This window comes from Henningerozyma blattae, chromosome 7, assembly GCF_000315915.1.
Source record: "Henningerozyma blattae CBS 6284 chromosome 7, complete genome".
Taxonomy (NCBI): Eukaryota; Fungi; Ascomycota; class Saccharomycetes; order Saccharomycetales; family Saccharomycetaceae; genus Henningerozyma; species Henningerozyma blattae.
This window is the reverse complement of record NC_020191.1, coordinates 555787-577295: the sequence shown is the minus strand read 5'-3', so window position 1 is coordinate 577295 and position 21509 is coordinate 555787. Positions and strand designations below refer to the sequence as shown.

General features: G+C 29.7%; 9 protein-coding genes across 9 annotated transcripts; 5 read left to right on the top strand and 4 right to left on the bottom strand.

Annotated features, from left to right (window-relative positions):
- Positions 1 to 24: 24 nt before the first annotated feature.
- SMA2 (Sma2p) lies at positions 25 to 1278 on the bottom strand (the record flags this gene model as incomplete). The annotated part of the gene is made up of 1 exon (XM_004181632.1): positions 25 to 1278. The coding sequence occupies one exon, from the start codon at positions 1276 to 1278 to the stop codon at positions 25 to 27; it is 1254 nt and encodes a 417-aa protein (XP_004181680.1).
- Positions 1279 to 1536: 258 nt separating this feature from the next.
- On the bottom strand, positions 1537 to 2961 carry ECM7 (Ecm7p; the record flags this gene model as incomplete). The annotated part of the gene is made up of 1 exon (XM_004181631.1): positions 1537 to 2961. The coding sequence occupies one exon, from the start codon at positions 2959 to 2961 to the stop codon at positions 1537 to 1539; it is 1425 nt and encodes a 474-aa protein (XP_004181679.1).
- A 1190-nt stretch (positions 2962 to 4151) lies between these two features.
- Positions 4152 to 8393, top strand: TBLA0G02190 (uncharacterized protein; the record flags this gene model as incomplete). The annotated part of the gene is made up of 1 exon (XM_004181630.1): positions 4152 to 8393. One exon carries the CDS (start codon positions 4152 to 4154, stop codon positions 8391 to 8393), a length of 4242 nt encoding a protein of 1413 aa, XP_004181678.1.
- Positions 8394 to 8870: 477 nt separating this feature from the next.
- SEC39 (Sec39p) lies at positions 8871 to 11084 on the top strand (the record flags this gene model as incomplete). The annotated part of the gene is made up of 1 exon (XM_004181629.1): positions 8871 to 11084. The coding sequence occupies one exon, from the start codon at positions 8871 to 8873 to the stop codon at positions 11082 to 11084; it is 2214 nt and encodes a 737-aa protein (XP_004181677.1).
- A 132-nt stretch (positions 11085 to 11216) lies between these two features.
- CAR2 (ornithine-oxo-acid transaminase) lies at positions 11217 to 12500 on the bottom strand (the record flags this gene model as incomplete). Its single annotated transcript, XM_004181628.1, has 1 exon — positions 11217 to 12500. One exon carries the CDS (start codon positions 12498 to 12500, stop codon positions 11217 to 11219), a length of 1284 nt encoding a protein of 427 aa, XP_004181676.1.
- Positions 12501 to 13299: 799 nt separating this feature from the next.
- DIF1 (Dif1p) lies at positions 13300 to 13746 on the top strand (the record flags this gene model as incomplete). Its single annotated transcript, XM_004181627.1, has 1 exon — positions 13300 to 13746. One exon carries the CDS (start codon positions 13300 to 13302, stop codon positions 13744 to 13746), a length of 447 nt encoding a protein of 148 aa, XP_004181675.1.
- Positions 13747 to 14078: 332 nt separating this feature from the next.
- On the bottom strand, positions 14079 to 14720 carry TSR2 (Tsr2p; the record flags this gene model as incomplete). Its single annotated transcript, XM_004181626.1, has 1 exon — positions 14079 to 14720. The coding sequence occupies one exon, from the start codon at positions 14718 to 14720 to the stop codon at positions 14079 to 14081; it is 642 nt and encodes a 213-aa protein (XP_004181674.1).
- Positions 14721 to 16092: 1372 nt separating this feature from the next.
- Positions 16093 to 19491, top strand: TBLA0G02130 (uncharacterized protein; the record flags this gene model as incomplete). The annotated part of the gene is made up of 1 exon (XM_004181625.1): positions 16093 to 19491. One exon carries the CDS (start codon positions 16093 to 16095, stop codon positions 19489 to 19491), a length of 3399 nt encoding a protein of 1132 aa, XP_004181673.1.
- A 487-nt stretch (positions 19492 to 19978) lies between these two features.
- Positions 19979 to 21385, top strand: ATG23 (Atg23p; the record flags this gene model as incomplete). The annotated part of the gene is made up of 1 exon (XM_004181624.1): positions 19979 to 21385. One exon carries the CDS (start codon positions 19979 to 19981, stop codon positions 21383 to 21385), a length of 1407 nt encoding a protein of 468 aa, XP_004181672.1.
- Between the last annotated feature and the right edge of the window lie 124 nt (positions 21386 to 21509).

Genomic DNA, 21509 nt, shown 5'->3' with positions numbered 1-21509 from the left:
AACTTAAAAAAAAAAAAAAATAATTTATTGATAATCCTTGATATTATATTCCCTATTACTCCCCATTTTAACAATTTTTCGAGTTTTCCAATCACCATAATAATTTGCTGACAGAATGGTCATTATTAAGTAAACTATTTGAACAATTACTCTTGCAAATCCAATTTTAAATCCATCTAATATTGAAAACTCAATAATTTCCATTGGATTGCCTCGTTTGTTTATATGCTTCTCAAGATTCTTATAATTAAATAACTCTAATATAGTAAAATAGATGACTTTTTCAATCAACTCTACACAACTGATTACAATCAACACTAATGCTGATAATTTAATAATTATAGGAAAGATTTTATGATGTTTACCCATGAAAAACAATTCCACTCCAAATAGTAGTATAATTATTAGATTGAATGAACTTATGGCAAATTGAATTAAATAAATCCAATAGATTCCCTTATTAAGGTTAATTAAAAAGATTAATAATTTGATCCCTTTACGATACATATCATTTTTTGGGGGTTCAGAGATGTTAGTATCCTTTGGATTATTGATAGTATCAAGTAATTGTGTATTATTTTTATCACTGAATAATAATTTAGAATATATTTTTTTATTATTCTGATCTTTTTTGAAAAATTTATTTAAAGATCCAATACCTAAATGGCTCATTAATACAAGGGAATCTCCAATTATCTTATTATTCTCCTTATATTTCACTGAATTTTTACCCAATTGTATACCAATGTCTCTAATTAAAATTCCAAATATTTCCATTCCATATTTATTATTTTGTTGGCAATATTCTTTCTCAATAATTTTATTATTTTTAACAGTAATATTTTTATTTTTTTCTTGTTCTCGAAGTTTACAATAACCAAAAGTATTAACTCTATATTCTATATTTTTATTAAATGTATTTACCAACTTTTCTTCATTATAAAGAATCTCCTTTTTGTTCTCATTTATAAGTTCATTACCCATATCGATTAAACTAGTATTATTTTGACTGTTATTATCCTTATAAGGTACAGTTGATATTGGCTCCATATCTATTCTTAGAAATGAAAGTAATTTTAAAAATTCTCGAAGACTTCTGAAGATTTCAAAAGATATTATTGATTGACTATTATCAATTATCCGAAATTTAAATTGTGGCACACATATTGGTAAATTTGATGAAACTATACAAGAAAAATCAGTTAGATTCAATAAAAATTGTGCAAAACAAAAGATGAGTAAAATTCCCCACACTACAAACCTTTTAATGAAAAACATGAGTTGAACAAAAAAAAAATTAAAACTTTTTATACTGTACGAATGTCTAGTTTCAGGTATTATATATTTAAGAATGATTAATTATTAATTACTAATTATTATTTGTTATATGTCCTTTTTTATTTTTATTTTTTTTTATTTTTTGCCTATTTTCATAATAATATGCGAAATAATAATTATATATGCAATGCTTTGTGTCACGATGAATGTTAAAAAATTAAGAGAATGATGTGAATAGTAAAATAGGCAGATGTAAAACTAATAGAATGGAATTGCTGACACAGGTTTTACAATTCTTAATATACTTCTAGTTTCACTATTTGCATCATCTGGAGATTCTCGGAGACTAAAAGTTGTATTCAGGTCGCCTTCTATAATCATTTCAGGTTCTCTTTCTATTGAAAAAGAGGATGCTAAATCATGTAATTCATATGCTTCTGTAGATACTTTATTATCATTTTCAGACTTGAATGGTTCAACCTTATCAGATTGGAAAGAAATATTTGTTGTTTCAAATGTTTTATTACGAAGAAAACTTAAGGCATTTCTAGCACCTATTTTGTCATCTTTGACAGTATTTATACAATTATTACTATGAATTTTCAATTTATCCACAAATGTTGGTCCAGTATTAATTACGTTATCTTCATATGGAGCCTCCGTTTCATTATAATTTAATATATTAACTTCAATTTCACTAACATGTGAATTAGAAATATTTGGTGACATACACCATTCTAAACCTGCCCATAATATACAGGAGATGGTAACAAAAGCTGCCATAAAAAATAATAGAACATACCAAGGTTTTCCGATACGATACGATATACCAAACATCGATAATTCTTTTTGAATTTTCGATCTCAAATTAATTTCTAAAACCATTAAAAATACAGAACATAAAATACCATCAATACATAAAATAAATGAAAGAAAAGATATTGTGTGTATTAGTATATTTTCTTTTGTTAAATTTAATGATTTATCTTTAACAGTATAATATATAATCGTCAGTATCAGAATAATAATATCTAGAGCACCTGCTATGAACAGTAAACACATCATAGTGGCTCTTCTGTCACTAGAACGACCAATATAACATAAATACGATACATTTTGATCAATTGCCTTGTCAATATTTGATTTGTATGCGTATGATAATAACAATTCTAAGCCCATATCTGATAATAGTTCTCTATAATTGAAGACATAACCAAGACCTTCGAAATCACATTTATTATATATATCATTATAGGTAATATAGATATTTCCATCAATTATTTTTCTTGTCATATTACCAGATCTGGTTTCACATTTACCATACATTGATGATGTAATATACAAAGGCAAGTCTTGGACATTGCTTGATGCATAGTTAGTTAAAGTGAATAGTTCTGAAGTTGTTAATCCCAAATGATCTTGAAATTGAGATGCTTCTAATGATTCAACACTTGTTTTCAAATATTGATAAAGCCCTTTAGAAATATCGGATGAAACTGTGTTGAATTTCCCTAAATATAGATGATTCGGATTAATCCAGGGACCTAATGTTAAAACTGCTACAATAAGTAGAATGACAAAGGAGGAAAAAAACCTGAATAAGCAGATAGCAATTTCCCATTCACTTAATCCTTTAAATGGCCCACAGACCCGTTCCTTCAATTTCTTGAAAAAGTTAGACATATAAAGGGTTAAATATACCAAAAAAACAAACTGGATAGAATAAAATTGTATAGAATCAGTTTCTTTCTTTCTTCTTTTTTCTTTTTCTTTTTCGACAGGTATTGCAGACAAATAGTGGTCTCAATAAAGGAATAGTAAGGGATAATGTCTGATAGTGATATAAAATAAAACACAGCTATAGCTTTCCACTAATCTGAATATACTAGCTAGTAGTATTGACTGTACTATCAACTTAATGGCATACAGTTGTCTCTTCCGTATTAGCAATATTTTCTCTTCTTTCGAACTGGATAGCAATATTAATATACAAATAAAAGATTTTTACTTAATATGAAGAAAAGTATAATACAAAAATTGTCTTTATGATTTTGATCCAATTCAATAAAAGCAACAGAACTAAGCCCCAAGATGCACTACAAACTAAACGCAATCTAAAAACAGTTCTAATCAAACCCTATGTTTATAAATAGAACAGAACGTAAGCGTAAAGACTAATTCTCACTATTAAGGAGATATCCACCAAATTCTCCATACCCAATCAAAAAAAAAACTGTCAAAAATAAATAACAAACCCTATGGAAAAAACATTTAATCAAAGATTACACACTAAGGATATAGGACTGCCTAGTAACCATGAAACTTGAAAAATTCCGGCACAGAAAACACTGTGGACCTTTCAAGATTAGAAGAACAGTGAAAAAAGTAAAAAAGTAAAAAAAGTGAAAAACGTGAAAAACGTGAAATATAGAAGATGTGAATTTTTTTTTTCCGTCCGCGGAGTTTTACGCGAGGCCGAAAAGACTGCAAGAAGACAAGGCTGTTTCTGTATGTGACGAGAGTTGTAGATAGAATCTGATCAGGCTGTTTCCAGAAATCTTAATTCTAGCTCCAATGACGTGCAGGAATGTTGAATTCTCCAGGACGTAGATCAATAAAAGCGTGTAGTAAAGCGACCCTTAAAAAGAATACCTCTTCGTTTCAAATTTATCAAGAGCAAACTGTTGATTGAAAGTGAACTATCTTATCTATTGTTGAAGTTTCTTATTAACATAAATCGGTAGCAATTGCATGCATCCCATTTAAATAAGCTTGCTGATCGATAGGGTACCAAATCAATTACCATCGACTGTCACACTTTTACAGCTTTGTTTGTCGTTACATCAATTTCAATCTCTGCATTAAATTTTCACATGGCTCATACTTTACATGATTTGGAAGGCTGGCAGATTATTACCACTGATGAAAATGGTAACGTTATTACTGATTCAAGAAGGAGACCTAGAAGAGGTGGTACAGAAAATATTTTTATCAAGAGAGATAGCGATGGGCTAAGTTTTGGTAGAGGGGATGTCATTGTGGCCAATGATGATGTTACAGGAACTTATTCCGTTTATTTTGTCAATGAAATTAGAAAAAACACATTGAATAATGTTGTGGAAATATGGTGTTATAATTTTTTGCGTTGGTTTGAATTAAAACCTCTTAAATATTATAAACAGTTCAAACCTGAAATCTTAGATTCTAATCCAAGCAAAGAAGATTTAAATGATCAGTTTTTTGATGAGATCAATCAGGATGAGTTATATTTCACAATAGAATTATCAGAAATTTGGTTGAATGATATCATTTCATTGGGTGTTGTTCATTCCAAAGACTCATGGGAAGAGAATACTTCGAAGAAAAAAACTTACGATTTCCTAGTTCAATATGCCTGTGAACCTACTGCAGAAAATTTCCAAAAGATTGACATGAAAAATATTAGAAGAGAAGTGTTAAGAAGAAATATCAGAGATGCAGAATTATATTTAAAAAATAGATTGGCTATTGCCAAATATTCTAGAAAAGTAGACTCACCTACAAGTTCATCCAAGAAGACAAGGTTAGCACCTTCTCATAACTCTAGCACACATTCTACTGATCGCCATACAATTTTTAATCGATTAAAATCGATATCTGATAGACAGAAGGAGAGAGCTAAGAATAGGCAAAACGAACAATTATTACTCAGTAGAGGATTATCCAAACAAATTAATATGAATCTAAGGTCAGAAGTTATTTCTGATGATAATGCAACAGAAATAGAAAAGCAAGTAGAAAAGCAAGAGGAGAAGCAAGAGGAGAAGCAAGAGGAGAAGCAAGAGGAGAAGCAAGAGGAAAAACAAGTGGAAAATAAGAAAGAAGAGGCTGAAGAAAAGGACCAGGACGAGCAAGAAGTAATGAAAGAAATGGAAGAAGAAGTAATGGAAGAAATAGAAGAAGACGAAGACGAGGAGGAAGAAGAGGAGGAAGAAGAACTGGAGGACGAGGTGAAGGAAGGGGTAGAAGGAGGAGTCGAAGATGAAGAAGATGAAGAAGTAATGGAAGAAATAGAAGAAGTGGAAGATGAAAGTGAAGAAGAAGAAGATAGTGAAGAAGAAGAAGCAAAAGAGACATCAAAAAATATGAAACAGGATACAACAATAGATGAAAAGAATAATACCTCATTTGAACATGATACTGAAGATGTTGAAGATGATGACCAAGAAGATGGTGATGAAATTAGCATATATGAAGATGCCCCAGATTATCTGAAAACTACCAGAACTTCATCTTCTCAAAACAATGTAGATTCAAACAAGATATTGGATAACTTGAACGATGAAAACTCATTACCAAAATTAAACAAAGATGATACTACCAAACGGTCAATTTTCCATACTTCATCTCAATCAGATGAACCAGATTCTAGCTCAGATAGTGATGTTATCTCTGTCTCTGAGACCCAAGTAGAACTGCAAGATAAATTTCATCCACAAAATTCCTTAAGCCCCCAATTGGAAGATATGTATGATGCGAAGGAAAATGTTGATAATTCAACAGGATCAGAAGTCGATACTTCCACATTATCAAATGAAGATCCAGAGCTTATTGTTACTTCAAAACATAGAAGTGGGCAGAACTTTGTAGTTTTTGATACTTCTGATAGTGAAAACTCAGGTACTGAGAAAGATAATTTGACTAAAGTGTTAGATGTTGAATTAATTGAGAAAGAAAAGGAATCTACTGGTAAATTAACTCCTAAACTTAAATCAGGCTACACTCAATTGACCTCTCAAGAAAAAGAAAATAACATTCATTCAACAACTATTACAAAAGAAAACAACTCCCAATTAGTATCTACCTCAAAAGAAAATGTCGATCTCTTTAAGTCCGCCAAGAAAGAGGATAATTTGCAGTCAATATCCAAAACAAAAGGAGATAACACCCGCTTAATGTCCAGAACAAAAGATAAGAACATCCAATCAGCTTCTACCATAAAAGAAACTAATCCTCAAACAATAACTGCCTCAAAAGTTAAGGCTTATTCAACAGATATTACTAAAGAAAGTAATACTCAATCAATGGATATAATCTTAGAAGATACTACGATCTTAAACTCTATCGCAGAGAAAGACACACCATCTACACCTATTGTAGGAGTACATGCAGCTCCCTTCAAACCTATGGCAAAAGAAGAAAACGCTCAATCAATCTCCAGAATAAAAGATGATAACATCAACTTATTCTCTAAAACAAAAGAAGTTAATACTAAAGCAATAGCTAGTACAAAAACTGAAAAACCTAGAGCACTGGCTTTAGGAAAAGAAAATACTGCTACATTTAACTCTCTCGCGATAGAAGGTAACACTCAACCAGTAATTATCACGAAAGAAATTTCTACTACTTCTAAATCTAGCGAAAAGAGGCCAAAAAAATTATCTACTAATGGTAATAGTTCTATTGCATTAGAAGTAAATGACATGCATAAATCTAAAGCTACATTAAATACTGATAATGTACAATTGAATACCATTATTGATAAAAAACGTTGTACATCAAACGTTTCTGAAATAGTAAGCCCTAAAAGAAAGAAGCAAAAGATAGATTTTATATCAAAGTATAATAAATTTTCGAGCCGGTTTAAAGATGAATCAAAAACATCTGTTAGTTTCAATCTTAACGACTTTAATGATAAACTTTCAAGTACTTTAGATATCTCTGCTTTGGAGTCAAAATTACCACAAGATCGAAACAACGATAATAAATATTCTACTGGCACTGCTGGAATTGTGCCAGTGTGGAACAATAACACTGGCAATATTGATATAACCAACAAGGAAGAACTAGAAAAGAGATACCCTGCTCGTTCTGAAGAATTTTTAATATTGTGGAACTCTATATCCAATGATTTAAAAAACGGGACTTCCTCAAGCTATCGTATTGTAGGTAATTACGGAACAGGTAAGAATTTTATTACCAGTAGCGTCGTTGAACGATGCAAGAAAGATCCTAATATTCCTAATTTTCAATTCTTAGAAATTACCAAATTCAGTGATAAAAACCCAAGAGAATATTTCTATTGTCAATTGTGGAAACAGCTTTCCAAAAATAAATCCATAATTGATGCCGAGGTAGCCATAGAGTCACTAAACTATTATTTTAACGCTATCTCAAAGAATAAGAGGCGTCCTATTATAATTAAAATTACTCAGCTGATTAGTGACACTACACTACGTAATGACGTAAACAGGTGGCTGACTCTTCCGAATTCCAAATTAATATTTATTTTTACAGATCAAAATGATGAACCAATAGAAAGCTATCCGCAGGGATCAAGCAGTTTGGTTTTTAAGGATTACTCAAATGATGACTTAATTAAAATTATTGGTATATATTTGGAAGGCTTGAATGGTTCTTATCAATATATAAACCAAAACACCAATAACACTACAAGTGATAGCGTGGATGGTTTATGCAATACGGAAAGATTTAAAATTAAAATTGAAAAATCTACTATTCATAAATTAAAGGTAGCTATAGCAAGTCTAAGTATGAATGCTCAAGAAGCTATAAACTTATGCATTCATTCAATAAATATTGCAAAAAGAAGATATTTTTCCGAAGTAGCAAAGAGTAAAGCAGGTAACTCTGAAAAAATTATTGAAATACATTCACATGATTTTAACATAGCAATCAGTGATTTTACACTTATTCCTAATATGAAACTATTTCTAAATTCATCACTCCTCTGTAAACTATTCGTTATATCCTTATCATTATTAGGTGCGTCAGATCAACCTAATACAAATGTTAATGGAAAGAAATATTTTACTCGCTCATTCATTATTGCTAATCTGTTCAAATTGATTACATCCATTAAAGATAAGACAATTTGGAACCATTTCAAAATATTTTTTCCAGTAACTAATAGACCCACAACTGACACTTATAATCTTGAAATATTCTATAAGTCAATTTCTTGGGATTATATAATATCTGAATTATCTAACATCGATATTATTGAGGAGAATAGCTCACCAAAAGATAGTTACCATTGCACCATTCCCATAACTAACTTAAGATACGTAATAGGTAAAGAACATATACTATATGAGCTGCTTAACCGGAATTAAAATCCTCAGTAGGACTATAAGTTGCCTTTTACTAGCAGATTTTTAATTTTTATATAGGCATCTACTTTTAGAATTGTTCTTAATGCAATGAACTGATAATATATAATGGTATTTATTTATATTTTGATTACTTTGATATTACCAAGAAGAAGCAATTTATTAAAAATAAGACTGAAATGGAATGACCTAAGTGGATTGAATATTTAAATAGTAAAATTCTTCCCTATTACATTCTTTTACGTATGGCCGGTGTTTGTGAGTACATCCGTGCACCAAAATTAAAAATCTAGAGGTTGGACTTGCAAAAAGGCTACATTCGTTGAACCAAGTATGATATTTAACCTTAATACGAATCAACATCCAAAAGCCATTCTATTGTTATCCTAAATATATATTACAAACTATAGAGTAATATAGATATAGTTAAATTAATTATTTATTCGACTTTAATAGAAGTAACATATTTTTTCAAGATAAATGATAGAAAAACAATTATACTTATTGACATGCATATTTGCTTCGAGAGGTGATTCTCTTAATTTAAAGATTATCTTGAAGAATGAAAAGGTCAACGGTGTGAATTTTGTTGAAAAATTAAATATAGTGTGTGTATTATGGCCTGAATTAGACGATCCATCGAATCTCAAGTTTTTATTCACAGATGACGAAGAAATGACAGATGATAGTGATTTAATTAGAAGTTATGATGGCGATGATATTTATAGAAATCCTGCAGATTTGGTTGTCAATATTCTGAAAAATAATGAAGAACTAATATCAATTATTGAAAGTGATCACAATTGCCTCAATGAAAGATATGACCATATGGTTGATTATATCAATACAAAGCTGTCAGTAATTCAAACTTTGAAGGGCTCTTTAGATGTTTTGAATACTGAACTAAGTTTAAAATACACTTGGTTAAAAAATCGTATTATTCTTGTGAATAACTTTTATCCAATGGATACAATTTTTAATAGAACGTTATGGAGCTTAAAAGTATTCCGGGATAAGCCAATTAATGATCAAAGCCATTCAATTTTTTTTAATTGGATTAATGGTACAATTTATCCATTATATTATATTAACCAAAGATTAAATAAAACTCTAAAAATTCAAGAGTTTGAAAATCTTAAAACTGAGGATGTAATTAATATGATTTTAAATTCGCAAGAAACTCTGAAAAAAGAAACTATAGTTAATGAATTATTCCCATACATTAGGTATAATAATTGCTTCGACTTATATTTAGAATCTTTTTTTAATTCTGATAAAATTCAAATTAATAATTTAAGTGATTATCAACGATTTAAAAGTTTATTTATCGAGATAAATGAAGAGATCCGTAGTTTTTTTGGTAATCTTGATGAATTAACATCCATCAATTCTAAATTCCAAACTAATTCTTTGGATATAATTCTCAAAAATAACAAATGGCTAATTACGCAATTTAAAGGTACTAAAGAAATTAATGAATTAATAATAAGAATTGATCATAATATTGAAGCAAAGAAATATGGTAACTGCTTCAAAATTAAGAAAATATTAAGAATTATTGAAAATATTTTTCATAATGACATAACTTATACTATTGATGAAATTAATGATACAATAGAGAATAATAATAAAGAACAACAGGTATCAAAATTCACTGAATTCTTGGAAAATTTAATGAAAAACGGTTATAGTTTTAGAATTGAGAAATTAATTACCAATTCTGAAAATATTAAAGACATTAAATTTGTATTTAACAAATTTGAAACTACAGAGGAAATTGAAAGATTAGTAATTGATATTTTAATGAATTATAGGGAATTTGATCTCGTTGGGGATATTTTAGGTAGCCATTCTGATGAAGATTCTCAAATTAACGATATTGTTATTAAATATTATTGGAAAACAATTAAAAAATTTAATAATGATGGTACAAAGAAAAATGTAGAAATGCTTAATATTGAAAAAATATTAACTATATTAAAACACCGCAAAGAAGTCAACGAATACCATTATTTAAGGCAATTAGTTAATAATTGTTATGAATTGAGCAAATACTCAATTAAACCTATTGATATAATTCAATATAAACAAGAGCCAATTAAAATTATTTCTAAAATGTTAGAAAATAACAATGGCCTTTATAAGGAATTTGAGATTTTTAATGAAAAAGTTTACAATAATCTTCAGATTGAAATTACCAATGATGAAAGAATTGAAATTATTAATCTACAAATTATTAATTCCTTAAAGAATTTTGATTTTAATTTTGCATATCAAATGATCCAAGATTTATTTGCAAATTATCAAGCGGAATCATATCAGAAATATTGGGAAACTATTTATTTATTTGTTAAATTTACCGATCCTAAATGGTTTGACATCAATAATTATGGTGATAATAGCCGTAATGAGAGTAGTGATGAATTACCAATCAATATCATAATTACAAAACTAGAAATCATTGAAGAATTAAGTAATATTTGCCCAGTTGAGGAATCCGAAAAAGTTATTAATTATTGGAGTGAATTAGAATTGGAACTTGCTACTAGAGATATTATATATGAGGCTGAATATATTGAAAAAGATGAAAATTCTATGAACAATAGCATGAATAAGATTATAAATGACATGTCCATGACTGTATCTAGCTTCTTCCCACATTCAGCTGGTTCTAACACCACTGCCACTACTTAATAGAGACATAACATTTAAGCAGTATTTAAATTTAATTTTTTTTTTTTTNTTTTTTTTATATAGAGATATACTTTATTATGATTATTATTATTATTTTCGTAGTATATTATTTTAATATGTAAATTGCAATTATTAATCACCTGAAATTGGTACGTTGGGTAATAATTTCAAACATTTTTCAATAATTACAGATGCTTCCAAGATTTGTTTTTCTGTAACGATTAGAGGAGGAGCTAATCTAATAATATTATCATGTGTTGGCTTTGCTAATAGGCCATTTTCTTTCAATAATAGACACAAATCCCAAGCTGTTCTATTATTTGCCTTTTTTGAATCAATTACAATGGCCATCAAGAGTCCCATCCCACGAATTTCAGTAATAATATTATTCGCATCATTTTTTTGAATAACACTTAATTGATTTTTGAAAATTTTACCCAATTTTTCTGAATTTTCGATTAAATGATCATCAATGATTACATTTAAAGATTCAATGGCAACTCTTGAAGCCAGGGCACTACCACCGAATGTGGAGCCATGAGTGCCTGGTGTAAATACATTCATAATTTTCTTTGAAGACAAAACACATGAAACAGGTAAAGTACCACCTGATAGTGCTTTACCTAATAAGACAACATCTGGTTTTTCAGTAGTATAATTTTGCCAACACATTAGTTTCCCAGTTCTACCAAGACCTGTTTGAATTTCATCAGCAATTAACAATACATCATGCTTACGACATAATTCTGTTATTTTTGGCCAAAAATCTAAAGGTGGGACTACCACACCAGCTTCTCCTTGAATTGGTTCTAATAAAATTGCAGTGACATATTTCCCCTTATCACTCTCTAAGAATTCTTTATATTGATTATAATTACCATATTCTAATGAAACAAACCCTGGAACTAATGGACCAAACCCATCTGTGGCTTGAGGATCATCAGATAGCGATAAAGCACCCAAAGTTCTTCCATGGAAACAACCGCGTGCACCTATAATGATTGCCTTATCTTGAGGGATTTTTTTTACTTCATAACCGTATTTTCTAACCAACTTAAAAGATGTTTCTACAGCTTCAGCACCAGTATTCATTGGAAGGACACACTCAAACCCAGTGAGACTAGTGATCTTGGAAGCAAAAACTGGGAAGACATCATTATAAAACGCTCTACTTGATAAAGTTAGATTCTTTGCTTGATCAATCAATGCGTTTATGATTCTTGGATTACAATGACCTTGATTAACAGCAGAATAAGCAGAAAGAAAATCCAAGTATGATTTTCCCTCGGGATCATTTATGACACATCCTTGTGCTTTAGAGAAGACTACTGGTAAAGGATGGTAATTATGAGCGGCATATTCCGATTCATATTGAATTGCTTGGGTGGTGGATAACTGTTTAAACTCGTTTGACATTCTGTACTATGAAAAAAAATGTATGCTTTTAATATTTATATATCTTCGCACTTATATATATTCACGTTTGTATATATGTATGGAATACTAACTATGCTATTATTTAGCCAGACCAAGAACAAATCGGAAAGATCTGCATATCCTTGGCAAATCTCCATGTCAACGCCCTTAAATACCCCAGATCTGAGAAAATTACCCCAGCCTTTATCTCCCTAAATCGGAATCTGATCCCCCCTAATTCGTCAGCCGTATTACCTACCCCAATGCCTTTTATTTCTTTTTCTATTTTCTAGTTTTTTCTTTTTTTTTCTTAATTTTTTGTGACACCGTTTTTAATGACGTGAAAGTGCTCCTGACACAAAACACCACGTGATTCTAAAATTACCACGTGACAACCAGGACACCCTCGTGTTTTATCCGTGCACCAAGTTTATACAGGCAGGGTAATTAACGCGTAATAGTTCTCAGCAAAAATTCGGGAGTGCCGTGTTTTCGAGTTTGCCCAAAACAGATACGGATTATGGAAGTTTCACCACGGGCAATGAGTAAGCCAACACCTGTCTAAGAAATGTACAGATTTATAAACAAAGACTGATGGCTATATAAACAAAGCTTGTTGCATGTGAATGTATGGGTTCGAGACGCTTATTTAAGTATTAAAGTTTGTGTTTCAATATATACCTATACCCTTAAGATATATATACTAATAAATATATATATAAATATATATTCAAAGCTACTAATACACACACACACACACACACACACACACACACGCATCCACACATATATTGTCAAAATGGACACTTACAATTCAAACAGTTTAGCACAACAATCTGCAGATGGAGAAAATATGAAACAAAGCCGTATTTCACCATCGATCCCGTCATCTGCCCAATTTAGAAGTAAACACCATGATGAAGTGATGAGTGCTGGAATGAGAGTTAGACAATCGATTAATGCCAGTTATTTGTCTAATTTAAACAATTACACTTCTAAGATAGTTCCAGGCTACAAGAGAGAAGAATTACCAAATAATTTGAAGAACAATCCACCTATGATATCAATGAAACAAAGAACAACTTCATCGTTTTCTAATTCTAATTTGGAAACATGGGACTTATCAACCGTCTCTAGCAAAGAACAACAGACTCCAAATAACGCAATGACTTCTTTCGATGAAGATTCTAAACCAAAGAGAAGAAGAGATGAGGATGAAGATGAAGATGATGAAGACATGTATTAGACTAGAAAAAAGACTTTTTTTACCCTTTACTCTGTTACGTTTTTTTTTTTATACTTTTTTTCATCCAGTATCTTTTTATTTATTCCCTCACTACTACCCCTTAGCATTTTTAGCATTTTAGCATACTCTCTTTAAAAAAATTTTTTGTAATATACATTGATATATAATTCTTTTTTTACATATATTATGTATAGTTCTTCTAATATCCCCAACTATTCTTTATCAAATGAACTTCGAGACATTAATAGGGCTTTTATACATTCTAAAAAAAAAAAAGAAATAATAATAAATAATTACTATACAAAAGTTTAAACGCTCATCATCTACTCGTTCTAATGTCTCCTGCCTTTCCCCTTCTTTTGAACTAATTCGAACCCATCATCATCTACTACTGGTGCAGGAGGTTTATAATCATTACTATCTTCCATATCGACATCCATATCTTCTGGTTCTAACTCATTTTCACTCTCTTCTTCAGATGAAGATATATCAGGATTTAATGGATCATTGTTGATATGGATATTAGCACGAGAAGTAGGAGAATTTTTTTTCTGTTCTTGTTTTATCAGATACTTGGAATATAAATCATCAATGGTGGCATAATCCATTCGATCACATTGTTTGTATAATTCAATAATACCTGCTGCAATTGGTAAAGCTGAGTCATCTTCCACATTGACGTCAAATTCATCAATCATGGCATTTAAAAGTATTTCTTCAATATATTCTACATCAATGATTTTCTCATTCATAAATGCCTCTATAACCACACCATTAAGCCAATCTCTCTTTTCACTAGATTCAAGACCACCCCATTGATTTTCCACAGCAATATCCAATGCTTCCCATTTATATATCATCATGGTAACACCTAATTCAAATTTACCTTGCTGTTTAGCATCTTGAAATTTCAATGAAGTCTTGCCCTTTGAAGCCTCTACAAAATCACTAACATCGAATTGCGAATTGTTCATTTTCTTTTCGATTTTTGTTTTAACTATTCTATTATTTTCTTAACTAGACTTGGCGCTTACCTCATCGATTTCTAATAGCCTCTGTATATATCTTTCTTTTTTTTTTTTNTTTTTTTTACAAATGGAAACCGTAAATAAAATTTTTTTCCAATATTCTCTTTAATTCCTATTATGGTTATTCCCTCATAAGGTAATGTTCTTAGCGTCAAAATCTTAAGTTCGATTCTCCCCAAACTCAAAATTCCATATAACCCTTCTTACCACTTTCGCTAACCCTTTCTCATCAGGGTTACCACAAATCAGGTCACGAGATTTGTTGCCTGCCGCATCTCTCTGTCGACACGAAATTACAGTTTCCTAATACAGTTGTACACAGAGATCACGTAGCAGTCTCTCATTGATTATTTACCAAGTTTGGTAATCAATTTCTATTTTCGCGCCGCATTACGGGATTGGGAAATGCGTAATCTGGTACATTATATTTCCAAATGAAGAAATCTGCAGATGACAAGTGGCTTGAAGAAGTAATCGTAGTACTGGCCAATTAATTTAAATTGGAATAAATAGTGAGTAAATTAAGATCCAACATTCTTGGCTCGATCTAATCTATTTTTATCTCAAAGGACGGCTTATTTGATTACTATTTCTATTGTATTTTTTCAGTTCAATTTAATTCCTTTTTCGTTAACTTCCAATAATATTACCTGTTTTAAGCAATTACGTGAGATATTTTATTACAGCCACTCTTGATTTTTGGTGAATTGCTTGACTAGTCCTTTGTTACTTTTAACTTTGAATAAATTATACTTTTTCCAACCCCAATTGATGGGTTTTAGATGCTTCTTTAGTTTAATACTATTTACCTTTCTCATCTATTAGATTAGTTTATATTAAAATACAATTGTTTAATTAAGCCTCTTTTTGGAGTATACAATAAAGAAAATTGCAGAGACGTATTATGTAAGCTTTGATTTCTTATTGCACTTTCGTACCCATCTCCTTTAGTCTCATCTCGATTTAATTTTCTTGATTCGATCTAGACCCATTCAATGTTGTCATTTAATTGTTTTTTTTATGTTCTTTGGGCTTCCTGTATATTGTCGAGAGTTTTTATTCTTCCCTTTTTCTTTTGAATAAATACTAGCTTCTAAAACTTGATTCGAAATTTGTTACTTTTAAAATTTCTTTATTCTTTCCTTTCGACTGCACGTTTACACCTTCTGCTATACTACTTAATTATTAAAATAAAATAACTAAAAAGGATCTTTTTTTTTTTGGATAGATTAACCCATATTATCAATTATTAGAATTACTGTCATCAATACATACATTTATATATATATAATTATATATATAAAACCACAGTCTCGTAATGCCGCATAGACGTACTACTTCTTTTTCCTTATTTCAAAAGGATAAAGATAAAGAAAAATTAAAAATCGTCACTAGTCAATCAGTACCTACAATGATTGATTCTAAAAAAAACACAATCAGATCAAACATTTATACTCTTCCAGATGGTAGAAAGATCAAAACTGATTCAAGACCTATTACCTCAGTACCTTTAATTAATAATACTATTTTGAAAAATGAAGACATTTTTGATTTTAATAATTCAAATTTACCTAGACCAGATGTTATTAAAAATCATTTCATGCAACAAGGAAAATTATCTGATGATCAATTAAAAATTATCTTGAATCAATTGATCTCTTTATTAGAAACTGAACCCAATCTTTTAAAGATTAATACATCAAATAAAAACAATCAAACATTGGATCTGCAATCCGTGGATACTACTGTAGAGCAAGATTTGAATAGTGCAGATGATTTAATGGATAAAATCATTATTTGTGGAGATATTCATGGCCAATTTTTCGATCTTTTAAAATTATTTGAAATCAATGATTTTAATTTCGAAGATTTTACATATTTATTCTTGGGTGATTATGTGGATCGTGGCTATTTTTCCATCGAAGTTTTAGTTTATTTGTATGTTTTAAAATTAAATTTCCCAAATAATTTTTACCTATTAAGAGGTAATCACGAATCTGCTCATTTAACAAGCTTCTTTACTTTTAAAAATGAAATGAATTATAAATATAAAACAAATTTAAATGCAAATACAACAAATACTACTAATGCTACCACTAATAATAATAATCGTAATTCAACTATTCCTGGAAATCAAAATGATGATCCAAACGTATATGATTTATGTTGTAAATCATTTAATCATTTACCTATTGCCGCTGTGGTAAATGAAAAATATTTTTGTGTTCATGGTGGTATAGGTCCAGATTTGAATTATCTCGATGATATCAATAACATTAATAGATTCGTTGAGATTCCGTCAAGCGGGTTATTATGTGATTTAGTTTGGTCTGACCCAACTGAAGACTATGATGATGCTCCAACTGATGATGAAGATGATGAAGAAAATGATGCTAATAATTCTAATTCAAACGAAAACGACAATTCAAGAATAAATAACGATACAACTGTAGATACAACTAACATGCAAGACTCTTCTTTGAACATCACTACCATTGAATCAATCGATACAAATGGTGAAATTACTGCTGATGGAGATATTTTTTTCGTTCCAAATGAATCAAGAGGTTGTTCAGTTTGCTTCACTTATAAAGCTGTATGTGAGTTCTTGAAGAAAAATAATTTATTATCAATCATTAGAGCACATGAAGCGCAAGATCTAGGCTATAGAATGTATAAGAATACAAAAGAATATGATTTCCCAAGTATGCTAACGATTTTTAGTGCCCCAAATTATTTGGATTCTTTTGATAATAAAGCCGCTATATTAAAGATCGAAAATGACACTCTAAATATTAATCAGTTTGAAAAATCTCCTCATCCTTATCTATTACCTGATTTTATGGATGTTTTTTCATGGTCTTTACCATATGTAGGTGAGAAAATTAATGATCTGTTAGTGTCAATTTTAAATATTTGTAATGATGATGATGTTAAGGTTTCTCCATCAAAGTTAAAAAGAAATTTGAAAAGATATTCACATTATTCAAGTTCAACCTCAAACTTACCTTCAACATCATCTCCTAAAAAGCAACAAGTAGAAACAAATAAGCCTATTAAATATTTATCTGACGATCCTGAAACATTCACATATATGAATCACTCATCCACTCAGTCTGCACCTGATTTAGTTAACCCTTATTCAGTAAATTCATACAAGTTATCGAACTCACAAACAATTTATCCCACTTTTAAAGATGTAGATAAAAAGATCGTTTATTCGAAATTACATAATACGGGGAAAACTAATTTTAATTCAACTTCGGATTTATATTCTAATTCAATTACAAGTTCCAAATTCAATAGAAATAACATAAAAGCTAACCCGACTTCAGAGTTATCCTTTGGTATTGATAAAAAAAACAATAATCCTGCATTTACTCAGAATTCTTCTCTAGTAAAAATAAATTCAAATTCTAATAGAACTAACTCACCAAATGGATCCCCAGATGGCAATTCAAATAATAATAATAGTTCAAGACCTGCATCATTTCCACAACGACACTCTTATCATGCCTTAAGTAAATGTAGCCCAAATACATTTACTAATATGAATAACTACAACAATGTTAACAGTTATAGTACCACATGTATTACTAGTACTAATAATGCCCATATCTCAAATCAAAATTATAACAATAATAAAAATCCATTTAATGAAAATTCAATCAATAACATAAATAATACAGACTCTCTTTCATATGAAACTAGTAACATTTCTAATGTATCTCCACCGTATAATACTCGAAATACATACTACATGGAACCTGAATACATAAACAAGGATCCAAATGAAATGGTTTATAATTCCCCTGAATCTGAAATCGAAGTTGAAAATAATGAAGTGAACAATAATAATTTTAATATTAGTATGCCCCCCAATAACACTCCCTGTTACAACTCTAATACGTTCGAATATATGAATGATTCTCCAATTAAAAAAACTAGCAGAACTTTAATAATGAATAACAATTTAAGAAATCCTAGGTATAACATGAGAAACATGAACTCCAATAATATGAATGGAAACATGTATAACAATATGCGTGTTAGTAACTCGTTTAATAATCTTGATAATAACAATTTTGATAATCTTGTGAACAACAATATGATCAACAATATAAACGATAATCTCAATATTAACTCCATCAATAACAATATGAATAGCAACACTTTCAACAACATGAACAGTAATTACAATACTTACAATAATAGTTACAATAATAATTCTAGGAATCCATTTTATCAAAGTAATAACAGCTACAACATTGAACCGAATGGTTCATTCAATTCTAATTATCAATACAATGGTAATAATAATTGGAATGAAAATACGGGTATGTATTCAAATATGAATACCAGTAAAATTTCAAATATGAGTTACACAAGTGGGGTTGGTAATAGGAGTTCAAATATGATCCCTAATTCAAATATCTCGAATGCAAGATATCAACAGTCAAATAAACCAAGAAGACATTCTCATTTTACTGGGTCCACCTCTAAGTCTTATGAATTTTTGCCAGTCAATAATATTGATGTTGGCTCTGCGTACCCTATGTCAAATAATTCAAGATTAATAAATCATACTAATCAAAAATTTAATACACCAATTCAACATAAGAAGAGCCAAAATGTTGTAGCTGCAAGTAGATTTAGACAATTATCGCCTGGTGTAAATCTTAACGTAAATTCAAATTTTATTAATGGTAGGATGTAATTAAATTACATAACTATATTACATTTACTATCAAAATTATTAGACACTTAATAAAGACTCAATAATCTATTTTATTTATATTCTTTTAGACAACCGATTTTTAAGCTCTAACAATATATAATATTTCTTTATAGGGATATTATTTAATTTTATATATTCTAATAGCTTAAATGCATTATTTTCTACTATTTTTTGAATAATATTTAATTCTGCTTTGTAACGAACGATTAACAATCAACTTGTGCTTTCTGTAAAGTATATTAAAATAGAAATATTTCCGTGAGGAATGATAATTTTCGGAGTTCCATCCGCCTTTTTAGAGGTAGCTTTTATAAAACTCCAGAATTTAATATTTAGATAAAATTAGGAGTCTCCATGTTTAAATTAATTATTTTGAATAAAAGCGAGCATAATATTTTTCAGTTTGTAATGATCTATATCATCCGCCTATTTATATTAGAATTTAATAACAGTGCGTATAGTCATCATGAATTTAGAAGAATTACAAATACAAAAAGCTGAAATATTCAATTTGCTACAAGGATTTATTGAACTGCATAGAAAGGCATTAACAGAAGAAGAATCCTCATTACATTTAGATAAATGCAGGAAGGATATTTTAATATGTTTTAATGACCTATGTACCCTTAATAATATGATGATCACCCACGATGGTGAAGTTCGAGAAATGATTAAATTATTGAAGGAATCTAGACAGTACTTAAGTAGCTTAATAAAAAGTGAAAAGAAATTAGTAGAAAAAATTTCATCGTGGGAAAACGATAAAATTGATATAACATCTTTCGAAAATGTTAATAATTCTGATCCAACGGCGATAGAGGTTCCTTCAACTTACCGTGGATATTTAAACCAATATATTAGCTTAGTTGGGGCTAATAACACAACTCTAAGCTCTGCGACACCAACTTCATCGTCTGAAAAAGACGAATTAATAGATAAGGATGATTTAAACAACGAAATAATTGTATCAGGATTGAATGATAGCTCCTCCAATGCACAGTCACACCAATTACTAAGTTCCATTACATTACTTAACAAAGCTCAAGAAAATGCTCAAAGCGATATAGCATCATTACAACAGCTATTAGCCAATTATCAGAAAGATTACGCCTTTATTAAAAAGGAATTAAGAATACAGAGTTCGAAAATTAGAAATAAAACTGATCAATTGTACAAAAAAGTGGAGAAAATCTATAGAAAGAAGGTACAAATTTTGGAATCAATAGGGTTTACAATTCCACAAGAACATTCAAATTCATTAACACAAAAACTTGTCAATTTTACAACGGGTTCTTCATCGATATCAAATTTATCTTTGGAAGATATGACGCAATTGAATACACATAGTATAGAATTTATCGACGTAAAACTGGAATATTTTCAATCTCAACTTGTGGAAAATAAAGAAAATGCAAAAATGTATGTAGATAACAGAGATTCCTGGCTACAATGTATCGAGTATGTAACTGCTCTTGAAAATGATTTACGAAGGAAACTACGGGAAGCGGATTTGCAAGATTCTGAGAGGATTTCTAAGATAATTTCTACAATTAGCATCACTATTGAAGATCTCCATATATTACTACGACAAAATACAGACAAGCTCATCCAAAAATTAATTATTGAAGAAAAATCCACCCTACAGAGAGCATGCGAAGTATTATCCAATGAAGAATTACAATTTTCAACTTCCTCTCCACTTAAACTATCATCATCAGAATCTAAAAGAAATTCAAGCCCTCCATTCCTACTAGTTAATAAATCACAAACAATTGCAGGCTTGTCTGACCAGAACATATTTTCTTCAAAAATTAATGACGCTTTTGAGTTGGATTCTTTTAAATCAGCTGAAAAGAATACAAAAAATGATTAATTGCATGATGGGCCTTAATGAACTTAACTTTATTAGTCATCATTCATATATATTTGTACATAGTAGATAGTAATACACCTCTTACATCTCTGTAATTAGTAATCTTTATTGTGTTAATGATTAT